Raw genomic sequence first — 13,555 nt, forward strand, 5'->3', positions numbered from 1 at the left:
TAGAGGTGCGTTAGTGCTTTCAGCACGCACTAACCATTAGTGCACGCTAACTGTGTAGGTGCTCACAATATTTCTATGGGCACCTACACAGCGCGCGCTAATTTTGTGCACGCGTTAAAAATGCTAGCGTACCTTAGTAAACAGGGCCGAAAATATTGACTGGTAAATGTGTGTGTACCTGGTTAGGCTGGTATTCTACAAAGGAAAGTAGACCTTACCATTCCTTTAAAGAATAGGTTCATGCCAGCTGCCCTGTTATAAAATGTCCCCTAAACTCTCTCACAGGCTTCATTATTTCAAATGTACCTGAAAAAGTTTTATTATGAGTTTTTGCCTCTATGGCAAGCTTCTTTTCAAATTCTTGTCTTGCCTTCCTTCTCAATGCTTTGCATCTAACTCTCCAAAGGTTAAGCAGTTTCTACATGTCTTTGATGTGTTGTTTTAGCATGAGATCTTCATGTTTATTTATTGCTTGAAATACCGTGGTGTATAAAATGAATCTAAAAGACAAGGAAGGGAAAAAGTAGAAAGAGAAATTACAGTCAGAATAGCACAACAAGAAATAAGGAGTGCATATCACACCCAGTGTTTAATGCCCTCAAACCCATCTTGCCGTAGGGCAGGCTCAGATAACTTTTTAAATAGTGATCAAGTAAATGAGCACACCAGTACCTGTTTAGACCATTGTAAACACCATTGATGATCAGTAAATCGGCCCCTTAATTGGTTCTTTACTAAATATTCAAGTATTCCGTGTCCCAGTCTGTGGGCTATGTTCACCCATTTATATTTTACATAAAAACACAGTCTGTATTCTTTACACAGCACTATATTCTACTCAGTTTTATAGTTGAGATATGCATAAAAACTGCTCCCTCTGTAGATGAATCCTAACTCATGTCGTTTATATCATTAAGACTTAATTTAGTGTTCATTACAGTAACATTAATCATAGTGTTCTAATGTGGTTCTAAATGTGGATATAATGCCACTGATTGCACTATTATATTTAGAGTATTTCTATAAAGCAGTCTAATCCACACATGGTGAGCTCTTAACTACAAGGCTCATTTTATAGCACCCAGGCTCCACACTGTCAGGTTTCAACACTGACAACCTTTTCTAGAAATGCATGTTTGGTTAAGAAAGTCAATGAAGGAATATATTATGCCTCACAAGACAGATGCCATTCAGACCATCAGTGTTTCCCACACTGTTCTATATCACTTGTGTAGCTGCAGCAAATAATTTTTAATTATTATTGTTATTGTTTTGAGAATGTAGGAAACTATCTAACACCAAGAAGAAATACAGGAGAAATGCAGTTTTATTCTTTCCAACCCAGCACATGTTGCCAAGAAATTATAAGAGGTTGAGAATGCCCATCTGTCTGACTAGGGGCAAAATATTCTCCAAAAATGTAATGAAACAGGACCGAATTCAACTTCCTGTTTCATAACAGCAGGACCAGGCAGAAGGAAGGCCCTAGATCAGGACTGTGGGAGGTGGCTTGATAATGTGAAGTAGAAGTACCGTAGCAGGAGTGAGGGAGGAAAAAACATGAAGTGCTGGACCTGGGGAGGGGGGTTGGAGGGAAGACATAAAAGTGCTGGATTCATGGGGAAAGGGGTCTGGAGGGAAGGGAGACAGGTACTGGACCTGTGGGAGGGGGTCTGGAGGGAAGGGAAAGACATGCTGGACCTGCTGGGCTTAATTTAAGATGCTGAGTGAGCTGACTGAATATCAGGCCCAATGATACTACTAATGATCACCATATATGCAATTCTTCTGAATATTGTATAATACTGAAATCTATTGTGTTTTATTTAGAAAAAAGAAGAAGAAGAAAGGCAGAGAGGGGAGGAACAGATCCGTCACCAGGAAGAACTCAGAGCAAAAGAGTTGTACTTGAGCCTCAAACAAGCTCAACAGCAAAGTCAACGCAATGAAACTGAGGAACAGGAATGGCAAGAGCAGTGTGAGTAATAGAAATTATGGTACGGAGAGCTGGGTGATACACTGCTTAGGCCAAGGGACTGGAAACCAGAGTTCAAAACCTGCTTCTGCCACTGACACTTGTGACCTTGGATAAATAACTTTGGGGCTGCTTTACTAAAGGAATTAGCAGGGATCACCGGCTGTACTGGCAGCTGCAGCTTGTGCTCCGGTCCGCGGCTCTAAGTGCTCATCAGGGACGTCCTTTTTGGACGTCTTTGGCATGCACAGAGCAGCCAGCATAACGTTTGGCTGCTCTGCGCATGCTCGACCGGCCGACTGGTTTCCGAGGGAATAGAGAATGCAAGTAAGCTACAACGAGCAGCTCATTTGCATTCCCTTTCCTTGATGCATGGCCGTTCCCTACCGATTCACTATGGAATCGGTAAGGGAACGGCTCTTCCGAGGACTTTAGTGCATCTAGCCCTAAATGTTGTGTGTCATACTATGGGCCATGTGGCACTTAGAGCATGCCAATGGGCATTAGTGTGTGCTAAGCTTTAGAAAAGGGCTCCTTTGTCTCCTATACTCTTGGTTACCTGTTCAGAGTCAATTCATCTTTTCTGGACCAGGAAGGTGGCTAAGATGAATAACTACTAGGGTAAGCAAATAAATAAAATATATTTCCTTTTCAAAACTGGTGTAAAAGGTTGTGAGGGATAGAACCTAGGGTAACTTAATAAGGTATTTTAGGATCACCCTACTGGACGCTGTAGGATATATTTATTGTCTTGCTTGCCTATATATGAGTCTTATCTGTAATGAGACACAAGGAAGGCAATTTTCCGTCATTTATTTCATAAAATGGCACTTTGAATGTGGGTATGGGCATTTATAAAATTGCAGATCTGTTATGTTTTATACAACCTTAAAGGAACTCTCTTTACAGGTACATATAAGTACATGTATATACTACGTAAACCGCTTTGAATGTAGTTGCAAAAACAAACAAAAAAACCCCCACAGAAAGTGGTATATCAAGTTCCAATCGCTTTTCCTTTCCCTTTACAAAGGATCAAATAGTATGTACAAGGAAATTGGCTTTTTTTTTAAATACTGCCAATGCAGTGGCGTAGCCAAGAGTGGGCCCAGGCCCATCCACTTTGGGTTCAGGCCCACCCAGTAGCAGCACATCTCTAATGTGGCTGGCAGGGATTCCCAAGCCCCATCAGCCGAAAACTCCCAACTGTCCCTCCTGCATACCTTTTAAATAGCAGATCTTTACCTGCTTCAAGCAGCGACTGATACATACTGTTCGCACCGGCCCTGCAGCCTTCCCTTTCATGTATTCCTGCTTATGCAGAAACAGGAAGTTGCATCAGAGGGAAGGCTGTGGGGTCATCATGAGCACTGTGTATTAGTTGCTGCTCGTTGCCAGTGAAAATCTGCTATTTAAAAGGTATATGGGGGAGGGGGATGTTTGAGAGACCATATGGCATGCAGGCAAGAGAGAGAGAGAGAGACCAAATTACTTGTGGGACAAGGCGGAGTTCTTCCGGCCACTTATCTTGGGCCCAGGCCCACCCAAAATTGGATGTCAGGCTACGCCCCTGTAGCCAATGGGCTAGAAGAACTTACTTCTTGAACCTCATCTGATCACTAATTATTTGCACTTTGGGAAATTGGTTAAGTCTTTTTTTTTTTTCTGAAGGCTTCCTGTAGACTTGGATCATCATTTTCTGCTTCTGTACTTCCTGTGGCATTTATGTCTTAAGATGTATTTTATTGTTTATAATTATTTATTTTTTACTTCATTTATTTTAATGACGCATATTGCTATTGATACTTTGTAACTGGTCTAGAGTGTCTGACGCGTGCTAAACATGGTCAGACATATAATTAAATAGATAAATATTGGCTGGCACAGTCACTGTTTATGGAAGTAACCATGTGCATATCAAAAAAAATTGGTATATTGGTATATCTGATGGTAGAAGTGTGACTGATGTCCCTCCTTCTTGACTCTTCCCTAACATTCCTTGGATTCACCAAAGAATGAAGGTTGCCTCTTAACTGTTCCAAGCAGCACAGGCTTAGACCCTTCAAATGTTATTAATGCTTCGTAATACAGGTGACTCTGGGCAAAGCATAAAAATACAGGCCTATGCTCATTGCCAGACCATGAAGCAGCATGGCAGGCAGATCTAGCACCTCTGCACATCCCAGGTGCCACTTGCATTCATGCAGCCAGTTTACTAAAATAAAACTGGGAAATCTGGTAAGCCTGGCATGTCATGTACCCAGGAGCATAGCCAGACCTCGATGGGAGGGGGGCCAGAGCCCAAGATGGGGGGGGGGCACATTTTGGTCTGCCTCCCCAGCGCTGTCCTCCTGCTGCCAGTTCCGCCCCCCCCCCCCGTGGCCACTACTGCCTCCCTGCCACTATCCTCTTGCTATCACTTCCGCCAATTCCATCTCCCCCCCAGTTTCATTAAAATGAGTGTGCACAGCGACTGAAAACAGGACAAGGCGCCAGGCAATGTGAGACCAGCGTGGGACAAATGCTTTAGCTGGCTGGGGTTGGGGACCGCCGCCAGCCAAACCGGGGGCCCCAGAGCCAATTTGGAGGGGCCCAGGCTCCTCTGGCCCCCATAGCTATGCCACTGCATGTACCTTGTCATTTTGTGTGAGAAGGGTGAGGCATGCACATGTTGTTAATGAATCCAGTTTGTGCTGTTAGATTGTGAATGAAGTGTATCTTTAGACTAATAATTTGCTTTGCACTTATTTGATCAAGTTCACTAGGTTATTGGAAGCTGGATTTTTAGGAAATATTTTGGAATGGTTTAGGGGTTTTCTCAGGAACAGAAAATATTGTGTTAAAAAGAACAACACCTTCTTTAACTGTTGGAGTCCAGATTATGGAGTACCTCAGGGCTCTCCATTATCACTGATTTTATTTAATATGTTATGAGCTCTTTGGGCCATTTTTAGAGTCACCTCAATATTATGTATCTTCTTATGCAAACTGCACCTCAAATATTGTGTGCAGTTCTGGTCACTGCATCTCAAAAAAGGTATGGTGGAATTAGAAAAGGTACAGAGAAGGGCAACGGAAATTAAAAAAGGGTTGGGATGACCACCATGAGAAAAGATTAAAGTGGCTAGGGCTCTTCAGCTTGGAGAAGAGACGGTTAAGGGGAGATATGATAGAGGTTTTTAAAATACTGACTGAAGTGGAACAGGTAGATGTGAATCACTTGTTTACTCTTTCCAAAAATAGGACTGGGGGCATGCAAAGAAGCTACTAAGTAGTAAATTTAAAATGAATTGGAGAAAATTTCTTCATTTAATGAATAATTAAACTCTGGAATTTGTTGCCAGAGAATGTATTAAAAGCAGTTAGCAAGGTTTTAAAAGGTTTGGATAATTTCCTAAAAGAAAAGTCCATAAATCATTATTAGGATGGACTTGGGGTAAATCCACTGCATATATTAGGATAAGCAGCATAAAATCTGTTTTACTGTTCTAGGATCTCTCCAGGTACTTGCAACCTGGATTGGCCACTGTTGGAAACAGGATACTGGGCTTGATGGACCTTCGATCTGTCCCAGTATGACAATGCCTATGTTCTTATGGCATCTTTATTTTAGTATCTTTGGCATCAAAGGGTGCTACTGCTCATAATCTTGGATTCTATTGAAAAAGTACATCATTGGGCATCTCAACATAAAACTAAGCTATTGTATTTTAGCAATTCCTTGAGTGATATTCCTAAATCTATAACTCTAAGACCTGGAGACTAGATTGATTATGAGTCAACTTCTAGGGTTTTAGGATTCATATTGGACTCTCAATTGTCAATGAAGTGTCAGGTAAATAATTTGGTAAGAACATTTTTTAATTGTGTCAGTTAAGGACAATCCCTTTTTTTCCCAGAACATTTTTGTTTGCTGGTTCAGACCATAATTTTATCTCAAATAGATTATTGTAGCTCTCTGTATGTGGGTATAAATTTATCACTGTTTAACAGGGTACAACGTTTGCAAAACACTGTGGCTAAACAAATATACAAAAGTAGGAAATTTGATCATGTAACACCTTTGTTAAGAGATCTGCATTGGCTACCAGTTGAAGCTCGAGTGGAGTTTAAGGTAGTATGTCCAGTATTTAACGTCATTAATGGTTGTTGTTCACTTGCTGATGATCAACTATTAACTTTCCCTGTGTCCCATTCTGCTCTCTATTTTAGATCTTTATTAAGACTAGGTTTTCCTTCTGTTAAAGGAGTCTCATTTTAAACATGTTCATGAAAGCTCCTTTAATTATCAATCAAGTAAAATCTGGAGCTCTACTCCAGTGTAAATTTGAAGTGTACCCAATTATTTGCAGTTTTGGAAAGAATTAAAGATTTATCTTTTGAGCAAATATTTTGATTTAGTTTAGCAAGTGTTTTGTTGTAGCTGATCCACTTTGATTCAATGTTCATGTAAGCGGGATATAAATGCCGGGAATAGAATAGAATGGAAAGATACAGAGTACCTCTGCATTCCCTTTACACTGGCCTTCAACTATAAAATGTCCAGAATTTACTCAACTTATCATGCTTAGAAACTAAATATTGCAGGAATTTCTCCACCATTCCTCTGGGTAGATACTCGTATTTTTCATTCTTCAAGGATGAAACAGTTTTTTTTTTTTTTTTTTACTGATCCTTACATTCCAGCCATTTGTCATCTTACAAAGACTGTTGAGTATAACACTTGCCTTATCACCACCAACAATGAGGCCTTCGGTATCAATGGCTGCTTTCCTGTAGATAAAGATAAGGAGAAACTAGGCAGCTTAAACCAGTGGTTCCTGTTCAATCTAGTCAACAACTTTCTTTTTCACTATGTACCAAGTTTTTAGTCCCAGTGAAATGTTGAACCTACCCTGCCTGTGCAGGGTTTGCTCACAAAATTTCCTTCCAGTAGAAGTGAATTGGACTGCATTGGATGTATGGATCTTCTTCATAATCCCAAATGACTATCCCTTTATATTTATCAGTTATTCTCCAGATGTACCTTACCATAGTCCAGACCTCTCTCCCTTCATTTCAGTTTCTCAGAAGAAGGAAATTGATTTCTTCTTTCAGTCAGGACCATAAGACCTTCTTTACTACAGCATAGAGACCAAATATTTTACTTGAGATACTTTTCCTCATCAGAAAAGACAGGAAGTTTATGCTTCACACTAGATATCAAAGATTTCAACCATTTCTTTCACAATAAAGGTTATCAATAGAAATCAAACAAAATAAAACATGGAAAAGAAAATAAGATGATACCTTTTTTATTGGACATAACTTAATACATTTCTTGATTAGCTTTTGAAGGTTGCCCTCCTTCGTGAGATCGGAAATCACAATAAAAAAATTAGAATAAATGCTAAAAAACTTAGGTACGATGTAGGTGAATAAAATCAGCACTTAAGTACCCAGAAAAAAAGGAAATGCACTGAGTGGCATTCTATAATGATGTGCCATAGGTAGCAAGTCACATGCATGTATGCATTGTAAAAGGGAGCGTGTTTGGGATGGAGAGTAGTATGAGCAGGGTGTGTCTAGCAAATGATGCACATGGTCCAGTAAACAGCATGCTAGTGTGTGATACATAATCGGTGTACCCATTTGTATACCACCTAGAAATAGTGACTGGACAATACAAGAAGTAATTCTTTTGCCCCCATGCATTGTTTGATGCATTTCACTGCTTGTTGGTGTCCCATCCATTCTCCCAACCTCCGAATCCAGATTCTGGTGCTTGGACAGGTACACCCCAGGTAAGGCATCTGACATGATGATGACCTGCTGTATGCTGCATAACTGAAAGTTCATAGGAGGATGTCAGAATCCACACAAGATATTCTAGCAGAACCAGATAGTGATGAGGAGGGAGGAGGTGGGCAAAACCAGGAACAGACACCACCACAAGCTTTGCAGTGTGCACTGGCCATGAGAAATCAACTCATCCAAACACATTTTACATAGGCTTTCTGCAAATTTTAATACAGCCATCAAAATAAGGTGACTATGATGGTCTTTTAGCAAAAATAAAAAGAGAGAGAAATGGTCACATCAATATAAACCCTCCCCCATTCCCTTATTCCTCCTAGTGACCCACCCTTCCTCCCATCCTGATCTATCCCTATTTTATTTCCCACAGACAAGACAACCACAAATTTCGGGAGAATTATAGTTTATTCCATTTACTATATCGCTTGGCTAATACAAGAACAGAGTGGTGAACAATATTTAAAAAAGATAAAATAGAAATAAAACAGAAACAGAACTACAATATCAATAAGAAAGCACAAACATCCAAGATCAAGGAATTCAACCCATACACACAAGTAGTAAAACACAATCAAATGTAAACTACCGCTAGAGGTCTTGGCCATCATTTTGAATCCAGAGCCAGGAGGGAGGTGGGTACCTGCACTTGGGGGGGGGATTCTTTCTTGGGGTGGGGGCTTACAAGCCCTGTGTTCTGCTTTCTAGATCCCAGATGTTAGACTATGTACACATGGATAGATGGATAGAATGTACGCATGTGTTTCAGAGTTGTTGATCTGGTGGAGTTGCCTCATGGTTAGAGCAGTGGCCTACAAACCATACCTGTTACAGTTTCACTATAAATCATTTTTGGTTCATCTTTCCTAGGCCTCCCTGAATGTCTTTCTCCTGTAGTTTAGGATTGAAGACCTTACTGTGGAACTTTTCTGTGTTCATTCTTTCTACATGTGCTCATTGTTCTGTGTGATATTTGGGTTTCTTCCCATCCTTCAATCGATCTTCAAAACTGCACTTCTGCTTCCCAAACTATGTTAACATGTTTATTTTTCATGACCCATATTTCAGATCCATAGAAAGGTGCTTCCTCTGGCATAAACTTTATAAAACATTAAGCTGCATTTCTCTTCTAGCTTTATTTTCTTCTTAGAAGAAGATGTTTAAAGCTCCCCTAACCTATCATCTCAAAAGAATGAGGCCATTCATTACAAAATAAATGTCTAATGTGGAGCACAACAGTGCATTAATCCACAATAGCACCTGGATGACATCATTTGAGATAAATCCTATAATATATTCTCTATGGAGTTATTTAAATGAAGGGTTATCTGTGCCCAGCGAATGTTTGTGTTCATTCTAGATTTCTTAATGACTCATAGGAAAAGCTTTCAGACCAAAATTTCCCTTAATCTCTTCAAAAGAAAGAAGCTGAATTTGTTACTATCTTGAAAAAGCAGAATGGCACAGCTTACTATTCAAGGCTATTCCATTAATTAATGTTTTAACTTTTTGACATAGAATATAGGCTTTGTGAAACACAGAAACCACCCTCTTCACTGTTGCTATGTAACTTGTATTAATCATTTGCTGCCCTCTGCATTGTCTCACTGCTGGAAGATTTAGAGCCTTCTTTAGAGCTTCAGTTTTCCATAGGCAATGCATCTTAATATGTTGGCTGCAAATATCACACTGTGGGGCTAATTTTTGAAAGAGAAAAAAGGTCCAAAAAGTATCCTAAAGCAGCATTTGGATGTTTTTGTTCTCAAAACATCCAAATTGGTATTCTCAGAATCTATTTTGCAGATGTCTATCTATTCAAATAATAAAATGTTCACAAGTACTAATATATTCTCCCCTATTAAATATAGATTTAGTATATCATGTTTTGCGATTGAATGGAGGAAAAGACTTCAGATGCTCGGCTTCACTAAGTTGTAAAATTCAATGTGAATGCCGGACGAGCTTCCTCATCAGTCTAAAAACCTCCAAATCTACAATCGCTTCAGCTTAGACTAATTTTTGTATTTTTTTGTAATTTTTTTAAATTGATATGATATTACAAAATAATAGTAAAAAACTTATCTATGTTAAAGCACATCTTCTTAGGCGAGATATTGCATGGTTTGATTCAACAGAGAGCCTCCGTTTCTCGCTATGCTTCTTCAGGAAACAAACCTTTATGCTTTTAATATCTTTCCCTGCTGCCTCTGTGAATTATCGGAACATGATAAATTAAATCTATATTTAATAGGAGGAATATATTAGTACTTGTGAACATTTTATTATTTGAAGAGATTCTAAGCAAGACGCAATTATCTAATTGAGTTAATTATACATTGAACCAGATGTCTATCTGCTAGTCATCTTCAGTGCATCCAAATCACAAGGGGGCATGTTGGGGGCATTTTAGGGTGGGCTTAAGGCGTTCCTAACACTTGGACATTTTACAGTCATAATGAAACAAAACAAAGAGGTCTAGGGTGAAAACTTCAACCTTTTGGTCTAGACCTGTTTTTAGAATGAATAAGGCACAAACAATGCCCTAAATGACCAGATGACCAGTGGCGTAGCTTGGAGGGGGTGCAGGGGGAACGACTGCTCCCCCAAATAGATTTGGATAAAAACAGCACCCATTTTTGCTGCTGGGCCCACTCCCTTCACTGGTCTCTCTTCCTCCCCTCTCTCCTTCTTACAGCTTTCAAGTTCGAAGGCAGAGCAGCAGCAGTATCAGCGCGGGACCATTTTCCTGCATGCACAGCTGCTGCTCTGCTGGTCACACCCCCTCTGAAGCAGCTTCCTGGGTCAGAGGGAGCATGACTGGCAGAGCAGCAGCAGCATGTGCATGCACCAGGAAAATGGTCCCGCACATGATTTCACTTTGTTTTTACTACTAATACTGTGCTGCTCTTCTGTGGAACTTGAAATCTGTAAAAGAATATGATCAGGAGAGAAAGGAGAAGAGACAAATGGGGATGACGTTGGATGTTGGGGTGAAGAGACAGACAAAAGGGGCCATGCTGGATAAGGAGGAAGGGATAAGAGATTCAGAAATGAGGTGATGCTTGATGGGAGAAGAAAGGTAGAGAGAGAGATGGGGTGATACTTGATTGGGAAGGGGGGAGACAGAGACTGCACCATGCTGGATGGGGTAGCAGAGAGAGAGAGAGAGAGAGAGAGAGAGAGAGAGAGTAATACTGGATGAGAAGGTGAGATACAGTGATGCTGGGAGGGGGGAGATATAAAGTGAGGCTGTGGGGGGGAGGAGAGAGATAGATAGATAGAGAGAGAGAGAGAGAGAGAGAGAGAGAGAGGATAATGATTAAGAATAAGAGATGCTGGATGGGGGATGAGAGACATGGCGATAGTGGATGGGAAGAGAGAGATGGAGGAATGAAAGGGAGACAGAATGATGCTGTGTGGGGGGCGGGAAGAGAGAGACAGGGTGATGCTGTAAGGGGGAGGAGAGAGAGAGAGGGTGATTCTGGGCCTTATCTTCTCCTCCGCCGGTACCCCCCTCTCTGTTCTCTTATCCCCTTCTTCACACCATGCAGTGCATGTCAATGTGGCCATGCTGCCGATTATTGCCGGTAACACCCCAGCAGTAGAAAATAGAAAAATGTTTTGTATCGCGGGAGTCAGTGGGCGCACATGGTACCCTGGCGGTAGTGCACATACTACCTGCACGTTAGCCCTCCCACTCCTTTGTAAAAGTCCCCTTATTTATTAAGATTTATTTATCACCTTTTTGAAGGAATTCACTCAAGGCAGTGTACAGCAAGAATAAGTCAAACATAAGCATAGACAATTGCAGCAATAAAAGTATTCAAATAATAATACAAAGTATGGTATAGCATGCTATATTACAATGTCAGCACAATACACTATAAAACATTTTAATAGACAGCGTAGGGAGTAAGCAAAGACGGAACATACAGAAAGATATTGTTGTTGTTGTCGTCTCCATGTAACTCAGTATCTGTGGGTGTTGAGGTACTTGAGGTATTCTAGTTCTTGATTTCTTTTCCTTCTTTCGGGAACTGGGACATATAAACAAGGCTGCTGTGAGGGGGATACAAACAGGCCCCAATAATGTTCCCATAAAACAGCTTTGATATGCATGGGAGACTCTTACCGGCATTCTTGCTGGTGTGGCAGGGGAACTATGACATTGCACTTTCAGTTGCGAAGGACAGGCAGATCCATTGCAACCTGCCTGTCCCTTGCTACTGAAAATGCAATATCATTATATCTCCCCCCATTGGTAGGAAAGGCAGTAGAATACTCCCGTAAGGCTCAAAGCTGCTTAGCAGGAACTCTGGTCCCAGGCTACATGGGCCCCTAAATTGTCTGAAGCTGAAGGAGATGCAGCCTGATAGTGGGCTTTGGGACCCTCTCCAAAATATCTGCCCTGGACCTTACATATAAATGCGTGAAAAAAACAAAACAAAACTTGTTGAGCTGAATTTGGTATTTCTTCCACATCTAACTTACAATTATCCCTTTGCCTACCTCAGTTATGTTTGAAATCCTGATTTATATAATCACACTAAATAATATTTTCAACTCTACTTTCCTAGCCATTTCAAAGAGAATATGGAAACAGGGAGATGTAAAGTGGCAGAGGGACTAAAAGTATGCCTTTTAAATTTTAAAATAATTAACTAGTGTATGGAAAATCCCTCTCATATTCAGATATATACTTTTTTTAGTTCTGAAAATTTTATTCAAAGTTTCAGCAGTATACAAAAGCAAAAATACAGTGTAAACATTACACACACTACAACGATCCTCCTCAATATAACACACAGGGAGAATTTATACCTTCATATTGTAAAAGTACTGATCAGAATTTCATTTTACATTATCATAATCATCATCCTAGTAAGTTAAAAGATAGTATCCCAGTAGGACAATTCTTGCATATACGTAGATTATGTTCTCAACAATAAACGTTCCAGCAACAGGCAAATAAAATGGAACATTAATTTAAATAAAGAGGGTATCCATTTGAAATGGTGTGTAAAGCACATAAGTGGGCATACAGTGTTAATAGATCATTGTTACTGCAAGCTTCTGGTAGAAAACAAGATCACAGGATCACTTGTGTATTACCAAATACTCATTCCACTATGAAAGTTAGAGATCTCATACATAAGCATTGGCCAATATTATCTTTGCATCCTCAACTGCCTCAGGTTCCCAGCTTTGCTTTTACTAGAGGTTGAAATCTGGGGGAACAGTTATCTGTCTGTAGACAAAATCATCAATATGAGGAAGAACAATTAGGCCATTTTACTTGTACTGGATGTACAAATTGCAGGTATGCAATTATTATACAACATATAATTTTTAATTTATCTGGTAAGGTATTCTATTTACATTCACGGATGAATTGTGATACTTAGAATGTGTTGTGTAGAATTAAGTGCCCCTGTGATCTGTGGTACATAGGAGAGACAAAAAGAAAGGTTAAGTTACATTTGGCTTAACATTTAAGCAACTTGCAAGTAAACAGAAATGAAGCACCACTGGTTACACATTGGGAAATGTCTCAACATAAAGTGGAGGATTTGAGATTTGTAGTTTTGGTGAAGATTGATAATTATAGAGGAGGAGGAGATATTTCCACTATGTTGCAGAGAAAAGAACAGAGAATTATTTTTATGTGGAAAACGGTTGCTCCTACAGGACTTAATAAGGAAATGGAATGGCCCATGGTATAAATCACATGACAGTTCTTGACGTGTTATTTTGGGGAGGATCGTTGTAGTGTGCATGTCTCAGCCT

The 13,555-nt window shown here is 40.0% G+C and overlaps 1 protein-coding gene across 1 annotated transcript in view; it reads left to right on the forward strand.

Moving 5' to 3' along the window:
- SH2D4B (SH2 domain containing 4B) overlaps positions 1 to 13,555 on the forward strand; it is a 190,852-nt gene that overhangs the window by 109,791 nt on the left and 67,506 nt on the right. The window contains 1 exon segment of the mRNA XM_030204876.1: positions 1,831 to 1,978. Within this exon segment, the coding sequence (XP_030060736.1) occupies positions 1,831 to 1,978 (148 nt within the window).

The sequence above is a fragment of the Microcaecilia unicolor genome, chromosome 5 (genome assembly GCF_901765095.1).
Source record: "Microcaecilia unicolor chromosome 5, aMicUni1.1, whole genome shotgun sequence".
In the NCBI taxonomy this organism is placed as follows: Eukaryota; Metazoa; Chordata; class Amphibia; order Gymnophiona; family Siphonopidae; genus Microcaecilia; species Microcaecilia unicolor.